Below are 18925 nucleotides of genomic sequence, written 5' to 3'. Positions count from 1 at the left end.
CCTCCCCAAGCGGCACCCCACTCGGCCCGGGCTCGGACCCCGGCCCCGCAGGCCTGCCCACCGGCCTCCCACCTCCGCCCCGCCCCAGCCCAGGCCCCGCCTCTCCAAGCCCCGCCCAGAAGGCCCACCGCCCCGGCCCGCCCCCAGCCCAGGTCCCGCCCCCCGGCTCCTCGGCCCCCGCCCCCGAGCGCGCGCCTGCGCAGTGGCGGCGGGCGCAGTCGGAAGCCCGGCGCGGACCGCGGGGTCGCCGGGGAGGCGGAGGTCCCTCTCACCCGCAGCGCGGACCCGGCTCTCACCCGCCGCCGGGGCTCGGGCCGCCCGGGCAGGGATGGCGGCGGCGGCCGAGCCCCGGGCCCGTGCCTGGCTCGGCGGTAGCTCGCCGCGCCCGGGCAGCCCGGCCTCCAGCCCCGAGCTAGGCGGCAGAGGCCGCGCGCGGCCGGGGCCGGGGCCGGGGCCGGGGTCGGGCCCGGGGTCTGGTCCGGAGCGGGCGGGCGCCAGGCCCCCAGGCCCCGCCGCGTCTGGCCACAGCTTCCGGAAGGTGACGCTCACCAAGCCCACCTTCTGCCACCTCTGCTCCGACTTCATCTGGGGGTTGGCCGGCTTCCTGTGCGACGGTGAGCGCCCGCGACCCCATCACAGACCCCAGCCCCTGGCCCAGAATGGGCTCCTCACCTCTGACCTCTGCACTCCCAGCAATGGCCTCCTCAGGACAGAACCGCCTGCCCCACCGGGCAGGAGTGTGCTGGCCTCAGACCCTCTCCAGGGAGGTGATAAGGACTGGCTCTTCCAGGGGCTTGGGGGCACCAGGTGGCTTCCCCCAGGACTGTGGGCCTCAGGAAAAAACTGCTCCCTGTGCTCCCTCACTGGGGTTGGGATTCAATGGGGGAAGAGCACTGTGGGCGGCGTGGGGCAGGTGCAGTGACTGGGGGATGAGTCCAGCCCACCCTGAGCAGGTGGTACTTGTCTGGGCTCCTCAGTCCAGCAGCTGGGGCAGCAAGGGGCAGCAGTGTGGTCAGGCAGGGCTGGTCTGGGCCACTGGTTCCTGTATGCTAGTGCTGGGCCTTTTTTGCCCTGCATGCACACTGCTGCCCACAGGGCCAAGTGCGGCGTGCCCCAACAGGGCTCCCACCTAGCTGCCAAGCTGGCTGGCCGGGCGAGGAGGCCTTGCCTCCTCTGGCTCATTGGACATCGAGGGTGCAGGCTTCCAAGGTCTGCTCTCTTGTAGTCCTGCTCCCTCTGGCAGGACAGGTGGGTGGGCCCGGGGGACCAGAGCTGCCCAGGGATGTGGAAGGTGGCATGTGGGGAGCCTTTTTTCCACTTGGGGAGACAGGCTTTTGTCTCTAGGGACAGACGGACCACTTAACGCCAAAGTTTACAGAGAAGGCTTGACCAGGTCTGGGTGGAGGAGGCTGGGCCCTTCATGCAGGATGCCTTCTGCCAAAAAAAAAAATGGCATGCTTGATCTGACTCCCTAGTGCTGCACCAGGTGGCCTGGGGGGAGTCACCCCTAGATTCTCTCGTATCAGAAACACTGCCCTTTCTTACCGTCTCCCATGCCAAGAGGCTCACCTGAGCAGGGAGAAGTGTTTGTGCAGGCTGAGTCAGCTTTAGGCCTGAGGCTAGACCCAGGATCCCCGCACAGGTGAGAGGTGGTAAAGGCAAGGCTCCAGGTCTGAGGCTGGACCCAGGATCCCCGCACAAGTGAGGGGTGGTGAAGGCAGGGCTCCAGGTCTGAGGCTGGACCCAGGATCCCCGCACAGGTGAGGGGTGGTGAAGGCAGAGCTCCAGGTCTGAGGCTGGACTCCAGGTCCTCCTCACTGCGGTGACCTCCTGCAGGTGGGGCTCTAGGTCTAAAGGGCGAAGCAGCTCATGTAAAGAGGCTGGGCTTGGGGGATGACATGGAGGCCATCCCTGGGCAGCTGTATGGACCTTCTCCCCACCTCCATGGAGAAGGGGTGGTAATCTTGGCAAGCAGAGGGGCCTGACAAGGGTGTGGGAGGAAGAGCCTCCTCCCCTGCCCGGGAGTACCCAGGATGTGGGATGCGGGGTGATCGGGCCCTATCTCCGTGGGCCAGAGGAGCTGGGTGCCACCTGCCCACCGCCGCTGCCTTCCGGGACAGAGCTAGTCTGGGTACCCTGAAGGGGAAGCTAGCTGGAGTGCTCACCCTTCCTCTCTGCCTCCCTGCTGCTTCCATGTGACCCCGGCCTACTGTAGTTTTTCTGAAGCAAGGTCTCAGGCTGTTCTTGCTAGCCTGTGGAGGACCGGCCTGCCTTCTCCTAGGGACGCGTGGGTAGGGCTGCAGTGGGTGGGAAGGGGCTGCCTCAAGGCCCCCCGGTCACACTTTTCACCAAGGGCTATGTTGGAGAGTGAGTTCTTCTGCCCCCTGCCCACTTCCCAGCTTCTTGCTGCCTTGTCTAACCCACCCCACCCCAGGCCCCCCGCCCCCTCCCCAGGCCCACTCACTGCTGTCTGTGCTGCCAGAGGCCGCTTCCTCTTGTGCTCCTCCTCCCATCCTGTTCGTCTCTGGGCCCCCTTCTTAGTGGCCTCGTGGGCACAGCGTACGTCTGAGTGCTCACTGCCTAAAGAGCCTCTGGGCTGTCTACCCCTCTGGGCGGGGGCAGGTGCAACCATCCCTGGGCTGGCCACCCTGCCTGCCTCGGGGGGCCCTGGCCCATTACAGACTGGCCCTGGTCTCAGCAGGCACACCACACGGGAGGGCTAATTAGGGGTCTTTCGAGTTGTGTGGGAGTGAGGGAAGGATGTTCTTGGTGAAGCTGGTCTCGGGGGAGATGCCCACTTACCTGCCTGCACCTCAGGGCCAACAGATTGGAGTGTGTCCCTGTGTGCAAGGGGCAGGGGCCACTCTCAAGACTCCAGGACACAGCATCATCCCCACTCTGGGCTCTCGGGATGAGAGGTGGCGTGGGGCAGAGGATCAGGGTGTCCCTGGCGCTTCTGTGGAGGGAGGCTGTGACCATGCCCTCCTTCTGCCCCCACGACAGTGGAGACGGTGGGAGTCACTTTCTCCATTGCGCACGCTGGGTCGGAGCTGGGGGGGGGGTGGTGGGCTGCAGCGACTCACCCCATGCTGACTCCCCTCCAGCTCTGGCAGAGCGGGCCCACTGTGAGAGGTGCACTGCCCTGTCAGAATGCTGGCACCCGGCCATGGCCCCTGGTGGTTCTGTTGGCCAAAGCCTGGGGTTGGACAGGGGCCAACTCATGCAACTCTCATTCCACAGTCTGCAACTTCATGTCCCACGAGAAGTGCCTGAAGCACGTGAAGACTCCCTGTACGGGTGTGGCCCCCAGCCTGGTCCGAGTGCGTATGCAGTGTGGGCAGAGGGCTTGGGGAAGCTGGCTCTTGCGGCAGGTCCTGGGCTGAGAGGCTGGCTGCTTGGATGGGGTGGGAGTGTTCCATTGTGCTGCTTTGGGTCCCCAGGATGCTGACTGCATCCCTGCTTGTGAGCCCCTCCCAGGACAGCAGCGGGCCTCACTTCCCACTGGTTCTGACCACGCCTCCTCGGGGGTCCCTGGCACCCAGCACTGCTCATCCTGCCTGTTGGTGGGCCTCTGTCCATGTGTGCTTTGTCCAGCTTGCCCCAGATGTGTCATGAGGGCAGGGGAACAGGCCTGGAGGAAGCTGCTGGTGCCCAAGCTTCCTGGACCGCACAGCTGAATCAGGCATGGGCAGAACCAGCCGGGGTGTTCCCTGCAGAAAGGGCTGCCTGAGATCACAGCTGGCCTTGGTCCTGCAAGGACTCAGGAGACTGGGCAGTTCCGGCAGGACCCCTAGGAAGCACAGAGGGGTGGGCGAGGATTTAGGGGGACCGCAGGGGTCAGGCAGGGGGTGTGGGTGGCAGTGGGAGCTGTTGAGGTGTAGAGGACGAGGCCTCCTGGCCCTGGATGGGCGCTGGCAGGTAGGCCCCAGGCTGAGGGGGAGCTCTGCTCCCTGCAGGTCCCCGTGGCCCACTGCTTTGGCCCGCGGGGTCTCTACAAGCGCAAGTTCTGCGCGGTGTGCCGCAAGACTCTGGAGGCCCCTGCACTCCGCTGTGAAGGTACTGCTGAGTCCCCCCGCCCCCCCCATTCTGCACCACTCAGCAGGGGCCTGATCTGTGCTGCCCAGGGTGGCCCACACCTCGCTGTGGCCAGGCAGCTGGGCAGGAGGTGGGGTGGTGCCCTGGGCACTGATGGGGGGGCGTTTGTGGATCCCGAGCTGCCCTCACAGGGAAGCAGGTGCAGGGGGCCACGCAGGGAGACAGCAGGAGAAGCCGGCTCCTGTCCTCCGAGAGGGGGGCTCCCCTCCTGAGAGCTGCCCACCCCAGGAAGGATCAAGGAAGTGTGGCCAGGACTGGCTGGCCTTGGCAGAGATGCCCGAGAGAAGGGGCAGGGCTGTGGGGAGCGGCGAGAGGCCCTTAACCCTGCCCGCCCCCCAGTGTGTGAGCTGCACGTTCACCCCGACTGTGTGCCCTTCGCCTGCAGCGACTGCCGCCAGTGCCACGGCGACGGGCACCGGGACCACGTGAGTGCACAGGGCCAGACGCCTTGGGGGGGAAGGCGGGGGAGGGGCGTGCTGGGGGGCTGGCTGAGCCACCGGCGACGGCCCCCCCGCAGGACACGCACCACCACCACTGGCGGGAGGGGAACCTGCCCTCCGGTGCGCGCTGCGAGGTCTGCAGGAAGACGTGCGGCTCCTCCGACGTCCTGGCGGGCGTGCGCTGCGAGTGGTGCGGCGTGCAGGTGGGGCTTTGCGGGGGGCGGGGGCCCTGGGGGCGGGGGCGGTGCGGCGTGCAGGAGGGGCTTTGGGGGGGCGTGTCCTGAGGGGGCGGAATGGGGCGGTGGGGTTCCTGGGGGGCGGGGTGTCACGGTCCTTGGGGGTGGGGCGGCGTGGATGTACTAACCCTTTGGAGAGCAGGATGGAGGTCCCGGGAGCAGGTGTGGTGCGTCCTTCCACTCTCACCCGTCTGCATCGCACTCTGTCGGGGCGGGGGATGGTCCGCGTTGTACAGAGTCGGGGATCCTGGTCTGAGGGTGGTGCCACCCGCCAGTGCGCCCTGTCGGGGCCTGGTTAGGGACCATCAGTCCAGCGTGGGCCCCTGCGGAGTGGCTGAGGGCCAGTCCATGCCCCCATCTCCAGGCCCACTCAGTCTGCTCGGCGGCGCTCGCCCCGGAGTGCACGTTTGGGCGCTTACGCACCATGGTCCTGCCCCCTGCGTGCGTGCGCCTGCTGTCCCGAAACTTCAGTAAAATGCACTGTTTCCGCATCTCTGAGAGCGCGGCCCCAGAGCCAGGTGCGTGAAGGGCTGTGCTGGGGCCAGGTGTGGGGGCTGGGGGGGGTAGGCCCCGAGTACGAGGTCAGCTGTGCCCCTCCCGCAGGTGAGGGGGACGATGGTGCGGATGGAAGTAGCCCCGCTGGCCTGGGCAGAGAGGTGCTGGCCCCGGAGTCCAGTAAGTGCCTCTTAGCTGTTGCCTGGCCCGCCGCTCTGTCCACCCATCCTGTCCCTTGTGCCCCCTGTCCCCATTCCCATCCCTCACCCCATGCCCTGTCCTGTCCCCAGCCTGTACCCCACTCCATGGATCCATACCCACTTCTCTGGCCCAGGCAAACAGACCCTGAAGATCTTTGACGGCAACGATGCTCTGCAGAGAAACCACTTTCGAGTCATCACTGTCCCCCGCCTGGCCAGGAGCGAGGAGGTGCTGGTAGGAGAGAGCGCCCACAGGGGCTGAGGCAGGGCCCATTCCTGGGGGCGCTTTGTGGCATCCAGCCTGGCCCTGGCTCCTGTCCACATGTGGCCCCCCCCCGCAGGAGGCGGCTCTCCGGGCTTACTATGTCACAGAGGACCCTCGAGACTTTGAGCTGCAGGCACTCCCCCTACCTGTCCACGCTGCGGACCCTGGGGCACGGGGCAAGACCCGGGCCGGTGGGAGTGCAGAGGGGGAGGACAGCAGAGGCCCTGGAACCCGAGAGGCTGCACCCGAGGCCTGGATCATCCGCGCTCTGCCCCACACCCAGGAAGTCCTGAGGATCTACCCTGCCTGGCTCAAGTGAGACCCAGGCGCAAGGCCCAGGGTCTGCCAGCGGGAGTTGGGAGGGGTGGGGGCCATGTGACCCGAGCTCCTGAGATTGTTCCCTGCAGGGTGGGTGTGGCCTACGTGTCCATCCGTGTGACCCCACAGAGCACTGCCCGGACTGTGGTGCTGGAGGTTCTCCCGCTGCTCGGACGTCAGGTGTGTATGCTGCTGTGGTCCCGGCCAGCCTGAGGGGAGTCCTGGGCGAGTCAGGGGTCCAGGCCCGATGCCTCAAACTCTGCCCCCCACAGGCCGAGGGTCCTGAGAGCTTCCAGCTGGTGGAGGTGCTCATGGGTAGCAGGCAAGGTGAGTGGTAGCCCGCGGTCGATGTCCCCTGATCTGCCCCCCCGGGCGCCCTGAGGTCTTCGGGCAGCAGAGGTGGGCGTGGCACCTGGTGCCCACGGGCCTCGCCTTTCGTTCTTGCAGTCCAGCGGACGGTGCTGGAGGACGAAGAGCCCTTGCTCGCCCGGCTTCGTGACATCCGGCAGGTCATTGGGTGTGAATGCTCGTCCCTGCGGAGCCACCAGCCTTTGGCCGTGGCCGCTGCCTCCTAGTGAGGGAGCCTGTCCCCAGGACACCACGTCCCTCCTGGCTGGCAGTGCCAGTGCTCCTGGGCCTGGCGGGTCTGTCTGCTTGCTAACGCCACCTTTTCCCCAGAAGGTGGGGTCGTGAGCCACAGACCCCACTCCCCGGAGCTCCCCGAGGGCAGTTGAGGAGTTTGTCCCAAGGGAGGAAGCCTGTGTTTCCCTTTCCATCTTGCTGTGGTTCAGCCTGGGGAGCTTTTCTGGATGAGGGTGGAGGGGCCGGGCGCTGCGGGGCCCTCCCTGAGTGCTCCGCTCAGTGTTCTGCCTCCCCACAGACGTCCCTGCGGCAGATGACCCAGGTGCGGTTCTACGTGGCTGAGAGCAGAGTCGTGGTCCCGCACGTCTCCCTGTATGTTGCTGGCCTGCCTCCCGGCCTGTCTGCCCAGGAGTATGGCAGCCTGCTGGAGGAGGCTGCGGCCACCAAAGGTGTGATGGCCTGGCTGACCTGGGAGCAGGGAGAGGAAGGGAGGGCTTCTGAGAGCAGGCCGCGGGGGCTGGTTCTCCGGCTCCCCTCCTCCCCCGCCACTCGTGTCTGAGCCTTTGCCAGCTGCCACTCAGTGGGTCTGTGTCCTCACCTCCTCTGAGGGGCTTCTGAGACTCCTGAGGTCTAGCCTTTGCCTTTTCTGCCCTTGGCTCTGGGCTGGGGAGGGACGGGCTGGGGGAGCTGCCCCTGCTGGGTCGTGGGCCCAGCTACAAACAGTGGCAGCTGGAGAGGGGGGAGGCCGTGCCCAGACCGCTTGCCTCCCCTGACGGCAGCCTGTCTTTGCAGCTGGCCTGGTGTCCGTGAGCCATGTCTACTCCTCCCAAGGTGAGCCGCCGCCCTGGGCCGCGATCAGATTTGGCCAAAGGTCGTTCCCTGGAGTTAGGTGGAAAGGCCTGCCCTTCTTGCCTTCGTATTCAGTGTTCCATTTTGTTGAGGACCTGACCTTTTTATGGGGAACCCCGTGTGAGGGACCCATTTCTGTTTTTTTTCCTGGCTTACGGCTGTCGTGCTTTTACTAAAATGTGACTGAGTTGCAGAGCACTTTTCTGCAAAACCTGTTCTGCCCTTGGGTTTGCATCTTTTTTTCATGGGAGACTTCAGATCTACCCAGAAGTGGGAGGACATTCCCATGAGCCCCAGTCCCTTCTGTGGGTCCCCAGCAGTCATCAGTGTCCTCCGTTCCTGTGGGTGCGTTCCTCGCCCCCCAGGGGGCCCCAGGGATGAGGGTGTGCCCAGCCACACCGCGCTCTTCCATCCGCCTCCACATCCTGTCTCTGACACGGGGACGGTGGGCCTGCGTCACGTGGATGCCGTCGGACAGCCAGACCCAGGGTCCCTTCTGGCAGTGGGACGAGGGGAGGCTGCGGTCTGAGCTTACGGCCCCCGTGCTGCAGGCGCAGTGGTGCTGGACGTGGCCTCCTTCACAGAGGCTGAGCGACTGTACATGCTGGTCAGGGACACAGCTGTGCACGGCCGGCCGCTGACCGCCCTGGTGCTGCCAGACGTGTTGGTGAGTGGGTGCCGTCAGGGACACAGCTCACGGCAGGGGAGGAGCCCGAGGTCCGGGGGTGACAGGCCTGCACCACGGCTGACGGGTGGAGGGCCAAGGGCCACTGGGACCTGGCCCCACTCCCCCTGCTTGAGAGGCCTGGGCCACCTCTGGCCAGGAGGTGGGGCTCCCTGACTTTGGACAGCGTCTGGAAGTCTGAGCTGGGGGCGAGCGCAGGGCCAGGTGGACACCAGGCAGGTCAGGGCAGGGAGAGGGGCCAGAGCCCCAGGTCCTGCCCTACACTCCATGCCTTTGCCAGCAGTCTCTGGTCCTCAGCCATGCTGGCCCCCAAGGTTTCACCAGAGCTGTCTGTGACTACTCTGTCCCTGACCCCGGGCCCCTGTCCAGGTGAAGCAGAATTAGAGTAGATGAGTTCACTGTCTGTGAGCGGGTGGGCGATGCCTGGGCCTGGCCGCCCCCTCCCATCCTGAGCCGGGTGCCCTCCTGCTGTCCTGATGAGGATGCAGCCGCGGGCAGGTCAGGGCCCCTGGCAGCTGGCCCTGTTGGCAGAGCTGGGTGGGCGGTGCCGATGTGCCCTTTTTCTCTCCTGGCAGCTACCTGCTTTGGGGTGAGCAGGTGAGGGATGACTGCAGGAGCTCTGCCCCGTGGGTCACGTGTCACCCCAAGGGTGTCCTTGGTCTTGAGCCACTGCTGAGCTTGTGCCTGTTACCGAGCACCTCCCACCATGGGACCCCAGGGCCCCCCAGCATCCTCACCATTGTGGGGGCCTGAGCCACCTGCCCACTGTCTCTGGGCACCTCGTTTTGAGGGCTGTTGGGAGATGGACGACTTCTGCCAGGGGAGGCGCGGGGCCACTCTGAGCCCAGTTGCTCCTGCTCGCTGCGGTGTGGGTGGGCAGGGGCCCTGAGGAGTGCAGGAAGGGCAGCTGGAATCCCGCGTGGGTGTCCAGCCTCGGCATCTGGGCTGCATGGGTCAGGTAGTGGGCACGGTCTGGCCACGAGGGTCGCAGTGGATGGTGGCGTGGCCCGTTTGCTCAGAGCTCCAGGCCGGCCGGCCTCATCTCTGCCCCGTTGGCTAGCGGCTGTGAGTGCGTCCTCTGCTGGGGGCGGGGGATGCCTTGAGTGGTCAGTGGCAAGGTGGGGGTGGCCAGGTAGCCCCCCTGGGCCCCATGTGTGCCTTCCTCGGGCGGAGGGCTGGCCCCAGGTGGGCTCGGGCTGTGTGGGCTCAGGGTTGGAGGACTTGTCACTGCCCCCGTGGGGTGGCCTTGAGAACCTGCACTAACCCAGCCCCCCATCTGTCAGCACACGAAGCTGCCCCCAGACTCCTGCCCCCTCCTCGTGTTTGTGAACCCCAAGAGTGGAGGCCTCAAGGGCCGTGACCTGCTCTGTAGTTTTCGGAAGCTGCTGAACCCTCACCAGGTCTTTGAACTGACCAACGGGGGGCCTCTTCCCGGGTGAGTGTGGGGGTGCCCGCTGTGCCGCTCAGCCTGACGAGCCTCGGGGGGTGCTTGCACGCGGCTGTCGAGAGGCCGGAGGGAACAGACCCGTCCAGGCCGTTCTGCGTGGGGTTCGGGTGCTGCCCTGGCATGCACGCGTACAGAGCCCCCCGTCCGCCTCTCGCCAGGTTCCACGTGTTCTCTCAGGTGCCCTGCTTCCGGGTGCTGGTGTGCGGGGGGGACGGCACCGTCGGCTGGGTGCTCGCCGCCCTGGAGGAGATGCGGCACCGTCTGGCCTGCCCGGAGCCTTCCGTGGCCATCTTGCCGCTGGGCACAGGTGGGGTCAGCCAGCAGGTCGGGGGACAGGCCTGGGGGGGCGGGGCGGGCGGGTAGGTGGGTGTGGAGAGTCTGTTTTCGCTTGTCGCTGTCCCAGGGAATGACCTTGGCCGGGTCCTCCGCTGGGGGGCGGGCTACAGTGGCGAGGACCCGTTCTCCGTGCTGGTGTCGGTGGATGAGGCTGACGCTGTGCTCATGGACCGCTGGACCATTCTGCTGGATGCTCACGACACTGGCGGTGCAGAGAACAGCGTGGCAGACGTGGAGCCCCCCAAGGTACCAGGGAGCCCCCCACAGGCAACTCCACACTTCTGTCCGGGGATTTGTGTGCGTCCCGGCCACCACCTGGTGTAGGTACCAGGGCCACCCCCTTTACGGGGAAGCCGAGGCACCGCCAGCCGTGGCTTGCTGGGGACATCCCAGGCTGGCTGGCTCAGATGCTTGCCGCCTCCTGGGTGGAGGGCAATTACAGAACAGAAGCAGCTCTGACAACGGCGGCAGAGTTGGGTTGGAGATGAGGAGGCTGGACCCAGCTTGGGGGACGCGGGAAGGACCTGGTGGGGGGCTGACCAGGGTCATGGGAGAACGTGTCTTGTCTCTAGATTGTGCAGATGAGTAACTACTGTGGGATTGGCATCGATGCAGAGCTAAGCCTGGACTTCCACCAGGCACGGGAGGAGGAGCCTGGCAAGTTCACGAGCAGGTGCCGGAAGATCAAGGACGGGGGCTTGGGACCGCTCTGGACAGCAGGGCTGCCCCCTGGTGACAGCGTACTTCCTGGGGACTCACCAGCAGGAATTGGTGGATGGGACTGGAACTTGGGGGATTGTCTTAGGGCAAGGGCTCCACCTCGACAGTAGGCGCACACCTCTCCTGCAGGTTCCACAACAAGGGTGTGTATGTGCGAGTCGGGCTGCAGAAGATCAGCCACTCCCGCGGCTTGCACAAAGAGATCCGGCTGCAGGTGGAGCAGCAGGAAGTAGAGTTGCCAAGCATCGAGGGTCTCATCTTCATCAACATCCCCAGGTGCCAGTGGGTGGGGCTCCAGGGGGCTCTGGCCTCAGGTGGGGCTCGAAGCCCTGGTCCAGCCTGCCCGCTTACCTGTGCGCCCTTCCCTCGGTGCAGCTGGGGCTCGGGGGCCGATCTGTGGGGCTCCGACAGTGACTCAAGGTTCGAGAAGCCACGCATGGATGACGGGCTGCTAGAGGTGGTGGGGGTGACAGGCGTCATGCACATGGTGAGTGTGGGCAGGTGGGGATGGGCCCCCGGCGTGGGACCGCAGCCCGCTGAACCCAGCCGGCCCTCCCCCCTCTATCAGGGCCAAGTCCAGGGTGGGCTGCGCTCTGGCATCCGCATCGCCCAGGGCTCCTACTTCCGCGTCACTCTCCTCAAGGCCACACCCGTGCAGGTGGATGGCGAGCCCTGGATCCAGGCTCCTGGGCACATGATCATCTCGGCTGCGGGCCCCAAGGTACCACATGGGGCGAGCGGGGTGGGGCCTGAGAGCCTGCTGCAGCCCGTTCTTCCCCAACAGCCCCCTGGGTACACGGACGGGAGGGGCCCACAGGCTGAACCGCCCCCGCACCCCTTCTGTCAAGTGGGCTGAGACCGTGCCTGCAATATCACCCAGCCCTTTGACCTGACCTGTCCTGGGACAGGTCCACATGCTCAGGAAGACCAAGCAGAAGCCCAGGAAGGCAGGGACCCCCAAGGATGCCCGAGCAGATGGGGTGCCTGTCCCTGAAGGGGATCCTAAGTAGAGGAGGGCCCTGGAGCAGTGTGCCTGTCCAGCAGCAGCAGCCGCCGCCAACCAGTGATGGATGGACTTGCCTGCAGCTTTGACTGGGGGCGTCTCCCCCTCACCCCTGTGCCACACGGAAGCTGTTGGGTGGGTGGCAGGTGTTTCCCCCCTGGCCTCCGATCCAGCAACAGGGTGGGCGCGGGGCTTTGGCTGGCCAATCGTCCTGCCCCCTGGGGTCCAGGCCACCATCTTGCGTGGCAGGCACTTCTCCCTTTGCGTCCTGCACCATCTCTGAGCCCGTTGAGCTGGGCAGCACTGAATCCTGGGCCAACCCCCCAGATGCTCCTAACAGAATGTGCCCAGTACAGACCCCGAATGCCCCAGCCAGCAGGTCTTCCGACCGACTGTCCCACTGAGGGCTGGGTGGGGGCACCTGCCACCTGTCCTGGGGGAAAGGTGCCTTCTCTGCTGGGCTCACCACTGTGGAGGAGCTGCTTAGGCTGCACCTGGGGGTCGGAGGGGCCCGAGGCCAGGTGGGCTTGGCCAGCATCCTGACGATGGAGCAGGAGGGGAACTGGGCCCTCACAGGGGTGGGGCAGAGCGTGCCCGGAAGGGACCAGAAGCAAACCCATGGAAGCCTGGGCTGGGAGGCCCAGAGGAAGTTTACAAGGTGTGACGTGGGGAGGAGCCAGCTTTAATCACCTGTTTGTGAACAATCAGCATGCCCGTTCCCAGCGCCTGTCGGGCTGACCAGATGCCCAGGCCCCCACCACGCTGAGCTCAGACAGGCCCCGGGTCAGTCTGGGGAGTCTCCAGAGCCCCTCAGCGAGGCCCAGGAACCACGTCTCTCCACTTGTCCTGGCTCTTTCGCCCTGCCAGCCCCGTGTCCCCCAAGCTTCTGCCCAAACTGCACAAATGCACTGTTGTGGCCATTTGTGACGGGACATTCCTATGCTGTGCCTCCCGCACACAAGTGTGTGTCCACCGTGATGTCCCCGGTGGTGCAGTTAGTGTTTGCTTTGCCGGCCTTGGCGCTGTTCTGGCCCGTAGGTGTCTGTGCTGTATTTAAGTGAGTCTGTGTGCCCAGAGGGGGCAGCGTGGGCTTGGCACCCAGGCCCTGTGTACCCCTCACTACCTGAATGTAAGCCTCATTTATGTCCAGGACAAATACAGTGTGGGCATTGCTGGCCTGCCGTCGCCTCTGTGCCTGGGGACCCACACCCCGCTCAGGACTGACACTCAGGGAGCTCGAGCACCCGCGCGGCTCGGCTTCACGAAGATAGAGAATGTGGGCCCAGGACAGAGACGGACACGCAGACGCCAAGCTCCTGTCGCGCTGTCTGCAGAAGCAGAAACCCTTGCGAGGGCTCTAGAGCAGAACGATGGAAATAAGAACCAAACGGGCCGGGGCGGGCGGGCCCCCGGAGCTAGTGGGCAGAGGGCAGGAGCGGGGCGCGTGCGTCGTCCTCGCTCCGGTGCGCTGGCAGGCTGAGGCCCCGCAGGGCGCGCAGGGGGGCCAGGGCCAGGCGTACGAGGAGGCGAAGCAGCAGGAAGGCGAAGGGCACAGCGATCTGGGTGAGGTGGAAGATGGCCGCGCTGAACCGGCTCAGGAAGCAGGTGGAGGCGAAGGCCAGCAGGCTGACGCAGGGGTACAGCGCGAGCTTGGCAAACATGAACGCGTGCTCGCGGCCCCCGAAGCGTGCCGAGGGCTGCAGCGTCTCCCCCTCGTGCAGCAGGGCCGTGGTCCAGATGGCAAACTGGAAGATGCTGGCAAAGAAGATGATGGCGCAGCTGACGCGCACGCTCTCGAGCTCCTGGTGGGGCTGCTGGGCGAAGGCCGAGGTCTGCTGGTAGGCCAGAGGGAGGCCGCCCACGAAGGCCAGTGAGAGCGTGTTGAGCAGCCCCATGGACTGCGTGGTCTTGCGGATGTGCAGGAAGAGCGAGTGGTGGGCAAACCAAAGCAGGCCCACGGTGGCGAAGGAGCCGAAGTAGGCCAGGAAGTGCGGCCCGTACTCGCTCAGCGCTGCCACCAGGCTGCCGTGGAACTTCTCCTTGACGTCCTTGGAGTCCGGGACGTTGTCCTCGCTGAGGACGGTCAACACACAGCATCTGTCACAGCCTCGACGCGGGGCGTCGGGTCAGGGCTGCACCCCCACCCCATCCCAGCCTGGACGAGCACACGTGCGTTTCAGAGAACGACATGGAAAGCTGTGGTCAGCACACAGACACCAAGCAAGTCCGTGTTGTGCCTCTGAAGCGCAGATGTCCCGGCGTCCTGTCTCTGTGCAGGCCGGGTGGGCAGCACTGTCCCCTCAGCCCCCCCGGCCTCCACAGCTGGGCGCGCGTGAGGTCTGTCCACTCCCCCCGCAGCTGCCCATCCACTTGGGCGGTGGTTCTGCAGACGGGGGGTCGGTCAGCCTCTGTGGTTCTCAGGTTGCTGGGCCGAACGTTGCTGGAAGGAGCAACTCTAAGACACATCTTGGGGTTCTCCCCGGGTGGATGCCCCTGACTGCACGGCCCAGGGAGCCCACCCCTGATCCCAGGCTGGGGGTCCCCCGGGTGGATGCCCCCGACTGCACGGCCCAGGGAGCCCACCCCTGATCCCAGGCTGGGGGGAAGCACCTGGGACACCTCCCAGCTCACAATGGTGGGCTACCCATGTGTCTGGGGGGGCGTAGGGGAGGCTGCAAGAGTCTGAAGGTAGGGCCAAGTGCCCCTAGGTGCTGGGGCTGTGGCTTCAGGCAGAGGCCCCCAGCCTCCACTGCTCCTTGCAGCTGGGCCCTGGTGGCAGAAGCAAAGCCGCACCATTCTGGAACCTTAGGTTTAGGCCTCCGAGATCGGCACCAATGAACGTTTGCTCCCAAATTTTAAAAATTTACAAATTACAGTAGAAAAAAGCTATCAAGAGAGAATTAGGAGAACTAACTAATTAGGAGACCATCAGATACAAAAATGTAAAATCAAAATGGTGTAACCTGTCCGACAAAATAAGAGCGTACTGAAATAGGATCAAAGAAACAAGAGGCTCTAAAAAAGAATGGAAAATATGAAGAAAAAAAAAGCAGATGAAACACCTAAAAATAAAAATGCAGTAACTAAAATGAGAACTTTGACAGAGAGGAGGTAGATCAGGTGAAGCAGAAGAGCGCAGAGTGAAGGGAAAACTGAGCAAAAGGGAGGATGCAGGGGAAGGGGGGCAGGGAGGCCTGGCGGGGGAAGGGGCTGGGGGGGTGGGGGCGGGAGGGAGGGGGAGGCCTGAGGGAGAAGGGGAAGAGGCTGGGGGGGCGGGGGGATGGGAGGGTAAATGGGGGGGAGGGGGGAGGCGGGGTGAGGGGTTGGGGGGAGGAGGGGAGGGTGGGCCTGGGGCGAGGCCCGTGCACACCCATCTACCCAGCTTGGGGAAGGGCGAAGTGACCGCTGATGCCCCCCCCCTTCAGCACAGGAGACCTGAGCTCTGGGGAGCTCTGTCCAGGTTGGCATCAGGAGACCTCGGCACCTGCTCTGTAGGGCGGGATGATGAGAGGCAGGCCGTGGACCCCCTCCCTCATGCCTGGGTCCTTACCAGATGTCCAGGATGAGGAGTGTGGCAACAATGGCGTAGACCCCGTCGCTGAAGGCCTCCACCCGCTCCTTGCTGAGAGGTTCATGCAGGTCAAAAGTGAAGAATTCCACGCTGTGAGCTGGGGGCTCTTGGGGGCCTGTGGACGTGCAGGAGGGAGAAGCTGGCCAGGGGAGGGGACTCTGCAGGGACACCTGGCTGTCATGGGTGCCTGGGCCCTTCCCATGCTCCACAGGCCTTAGGGAGCAGTGCCGAGGCCCCCCACACCAGCCTGCCCGAGCACCTACCCACGAGCCTGCTCTTGCACCAGCTGGAGGCCTTGCTGACGTAGGGGAGGAAGATGACCGTCGCCATCAGCAGGTACGACTGCGTGAGACACAGGACATGTCAGGCGGCAATGCGGTGCCCGGAATCCCACCCAGAAGCCATCCGCTCCAAAGGGATAGCAGCGCCAGCAACAGAAGAAACACAGGTGACTTCTACCTCATCGAGCTGAAAAACTTTTGTGCATCAGAGTATTTCCAGAGGAATGAAAAGGCAGCTCACAGAATGTGGGAAAATACCAGCAGGCCGCACAGCTGATGAGGGTCTGGTACCCGGGGCAGGCGGAAAACCCCTCCACAGCAAAGACACAACACCCAACCAAAGCGGGCAGAGGCCCTGAGCAGACATTTCTCTGAAGAAGATACACAGCGGCCGACCCGCACGGGGCAAGGTGCTGAGCATCACCAAGCACCAGGGAAATGCAGGTCAAAACCACGGGCAGACCCCACCCCACACCCCGCAGGACGGCTGCTCTCAAAGGAGCGGAGACCGACAAGCCTTGGCGAGGACGTGGGGCAACTGGAACCCCGTGCACCGTGGGGTGCAGCCGCCATGGAAAACACCGTGGAGGGTCCTCAAGACACTAAGCACAGAATGAGCCCACGGCCCAGCCATTCCACGTCTGGGTGTGTTCCCCGGAGAACGGAGAGCAGGGTCTCGATGAGATGCCGGCACCCCTGTGTTCACGGCAGCATCATGCCCAGCAGCTGGGACAGGGAAGCACCCCAGTGTCCGTGGATGGACCAGTGGGTAAGCAAACTGCGGTCCTTCCCATGACCGTCCAACGGGAGGGTGGATTCCTGACTCCTGCTACCACATGAACAAACTCGAAAACATTATGCTGAATGAAAGAAGCCAGACATAAAAACCTCATGTTTTATGATTCCATTTACACGAATTACCCAGAGAGACAGGAAGTAGATCAGGGGTTTTCCAGGGAGCAGGGTGTGGTGGGGGGTGGAGACTGCTAATGGGGGTGTGGTTTTTGTTGCGGTGATGGGAACATTCCAGAAGTAGAGTGGTGGCTGCAGAGCCAATGCCTCTGGACTGGACAGGTGGCAGCGGACCCGGTGATATAAAGTTTATGTTGTGCGTCCACCACGTTACTTGAGAAAGGGTGCAGGGCCGGGTCCTGGGGCGGCTCAGCAGATCCCCCGTCCTGGGCCCTGGCAGCACGAGCCCTCAAGGCCCCACACCACCCAGCCGGCACCCCTGCCCTGTCCCATGCCAGGCCCTCTGTCCTGCAGAGCCAGTACTTCAAGGTCAGCGGATGTGGGGGCACAGTCAGGGAGACAGCGGGACACTTCAGATGCGTCACGACCTCTCTCTAAGCAAGTGTCCATGCTTCAAGAGGCCGCGTCGCAAGCACCATTCAACAGACACCCTGAGGGAGGTGCCGCCCAGCTGTGACGCAGGGACACAGGCAGGAGGCGGCCGGCCACTGCAGGATCGGGATCGGCAGGAGGGCCGCCCCAGGAGACGCGGGATCTGAGTCTGGTGAGGGGCTGGGAACACGACACAAGGGGCATCTAAACGGATGCCGGCAGGTGAGGCCCTGGGCCCTGTGGGCATCACCCTCAGAAGAAGGCAGTCCACAGGGAGGACAGGATGGCCTGGACCAGACTGGTGAGAAGGGGCTGGATCTGGAAGGTGGACCCTACACAGCATCTGGCTGAGGGAATGTCTGGAAGGATGGAGGCCATGGGCTTGCTGAGGAGGCTGCAATGGGCAGGCCTTGGGGGTCAGGAAGCTCAGACGTGTTGTTTCACAGGCAGTGGTGGGCATGGGGCTCCAGGTGAGGAGGTGAGGGGGCGGACGCAAGGGGTCAGAGGGAGGAAGGCTCATGGACAGATGAGTGCGGGGTGGATGGAGAGCTGACTGATCCATCACAGAGCGCCACGGCCTGAGTGACCCCATCCTCTGAGGCCCCTGACCTACTGACCACTTGGACTCTCCCAGTCTGGTGGCTCAGGTGTCCCCTCCCCCACTGCCTTCATCCCACCAGGGCATGGTCACTGCCCAGCTGCACAAGGACCCAACACTGTGGCACCTGTTATCCCCCAGGACACACTGGACACCGGCCCAGGCAGCTCAGGCTCCTGGCCCAGGCCCTGGCAGTGGGCACAGACTACCTTGGTCCTCCGCTCGGCTCACCCAGGCCACCCATACCACACACCCCAGCCGTCCCTCCGATCCTCCATGCAATGACCCTCGTCATTGCTCAAGCCCTGACTGTCCAACCAGTACGTGCTGTTGACCACCCTGAACGCGCAGCCAGGAGAGACGGTCCCACTCGAAACCAGGACGTGTACATGTCCTCAGACCATATGCCCCTTACTGCTGACTCCTGTCCAATGCATACCCCTTCTGGCCCTGCCCTGTCCACTGGGAGCGACCCTGCTAGAGGCCACAGCCAAGGATGCCCTGCCCGACCCCAAGCACTCCTGCAGCATCCTTCCCACCAGCACCCCTGCACCTCAAACATGCTCAAGACTGAGGAGACCAAGCAGCGTCCTGAGGCCTGCCCCTCACCTGACACGCCAGTGTGCACCTTCCCCCGCTCTACCTGCCCGGGCCTGACCTCTGGACGCCTTGGCCGCTCAGCCCCCACCAGGCAGCTCTGTCTTCGAGGAAACGATGCTCAGCAGTGGCCCTTGCTAGCCTATCTGTTTCAAACTTGGAATCTCCTGAAATGTTTACTAGACATTTAAAACAACATCAACCATTTTTTCACAGTTACGATGCTTTGGGCCTGAAACTTCACTGCGCTTCACGAGAGCTCAGGTCCAGGCAGGAGCCATGCATAAAGCTTCCACAATCGACTCTGAGACAGTTGCTTGTTTGTATTTCTCTGCATTCCTGGACGATGGAAGTGTTCTAGAACACATGCCTATTAAATTAGCTAAGGGCTAAGAGGGCACTAGCCGACCCTGAGTTCTGTGATCTGGCTGGCACAGCTCCAAGTTCCGGCATCCCCGCATGGGTGGTGGTGTGCACGGAGCTGTCCGTGCGAAGCATCCTGACCTCTGACCCCAGCTGGGTCCCCCTTCACTTCTCAGTGGGATCTTCTTTCTGCGCTCTCTCTGGGCCGCTCGTACCCTCCGCGTGGGTCTTTAGGACACTTCCCCACCTGCTCACACGGTTTATCACTGTGCTTCCTAAGGCGCCTCTCGCCTGCCGTCGCGGCAATGCTGCTGGACCCCCCACCCGGAAGCCATCCAGTGCCGGCTGCCCCCGTGGCCTCATGTAGACCCCTCACTCGCCCAGGGAACAAGCACAGCCCAGACTCCGGGCATCCGAGTCTCTCCCGTCTCATCTTAAAGCTTCGCCCGCTTGGGGAAAACGTGGGTGGTCATGGCCCGCTGGCTGCTCCCATTGGACCC

The 18925-nt window shown here is 64.3% G+C and overlaps 2 protein-coding genes across 6 annotated transcripts in view; one reads left to right on the top strand and one right to left on the bottom strand.

Moving 5' to 3' along the window:
* The first annotated feature begins 205 nt into the window (after positions 1-205).
* On the top strand, positions 206-12847 carry DGKQ (diacylglycerol kinase theta). The gene is made up of 23 exons (XM_036094330.2): positions 206-614; positions 3241-3320; positions 3957-4056; positions 4435-4520; positions 4613-4738; positions 5136-5289; positions 5375-5446; positions 5601-5701; positions 5808-6046; positions 6139-6229; positions 6322-6376; positions 6497-6558; positions 6930-7080; positions 7424-7462; positions 8032-8147; positions 9449-9600; positions 9771-9919; positions 10016-10194; positions 10521-10621; positions 10798-10944; positions 11044-11155; positions 11237-11389; positions 11577-12847. Exons 1-23 carry the CDS (start codon positions 329-331, stop codon positions 11676-11678), a joined length of 2853 nt encoding a protein of 950 aa, XP_035950223.2. The 5' UTR covers positions 206-328; the 3' UTR covers positions 11679-12847.
* TMEM175 (transmembrane protein 175) overlaps positions 12333-18925 on the bottom strand; it is a 26554-nt gene continuing 19961 nt past the window's right edge. For all 5 annotated transcript variants that reach the window (XM_036094335.2, XM_036094332.2, XM_036094334.2 and 2 more), the window contains 3 exons: positions 15506-15584; positions 15222-15357; positions 12333-13744 (listed from right to left, as the gene is read on the bottom strand). In XM_036094335.2, the coding sequence (XP_035950228.1) occupies positions 13087-13744; positions 15222-15357; positions 15506-15584 (873 nt within the window). In that variant the 3' untranslated portion in view covers positions 12333-13086. The remainder of the gene's footprint in view (positions 13745-15221; positions 15358-15505; positions 15585-18925) is intronic.

Source organism: Halichoerus grypus, chromosome 3, assembly GCF_964656455.1.
Source record: "Halichoerus grypus chromosome 3, mHalGry1.hap1.1, whole genome shotgun sequence".
Classification (NCBI taxonomy): Eukaryota; Metazoa; Chordata; class Mammalia; order Carnivora; family Phocidae; genus Halichoerus; species Halichoerus grypus.
The sequence above is the reverse complement of the archived record's forward strand: the minus strand, read 5'-3'. Positions and strand labels throughout refer to the sequence as shown.

Excerpts from the sequence above, each read along its gene's own strand:
- DGKQ (XM_036094330.2), top strand. The coding sequence starts at position 329 with ATGGCGGCGGCGGCCGAGCCCCGGGCCCGTGCCTGGCTCGGCGGTAGC. Across the intron at positions 615-3,240 it reads GGCCGGCTTCCTGTGCGACG|TCTGCAACTTCATGTCCCAC; the intron begins GTGAGCGCCCGC and ends CTCATTCCACAG. Across the intron at positions 8,148-9,448 it reads TGGTGCTGCCAGACGTGTTG|CACACGAAGCTGCCCCCAGA; the intron begins GTGAGTGGGTGC and ends CCCATCTGTCAG.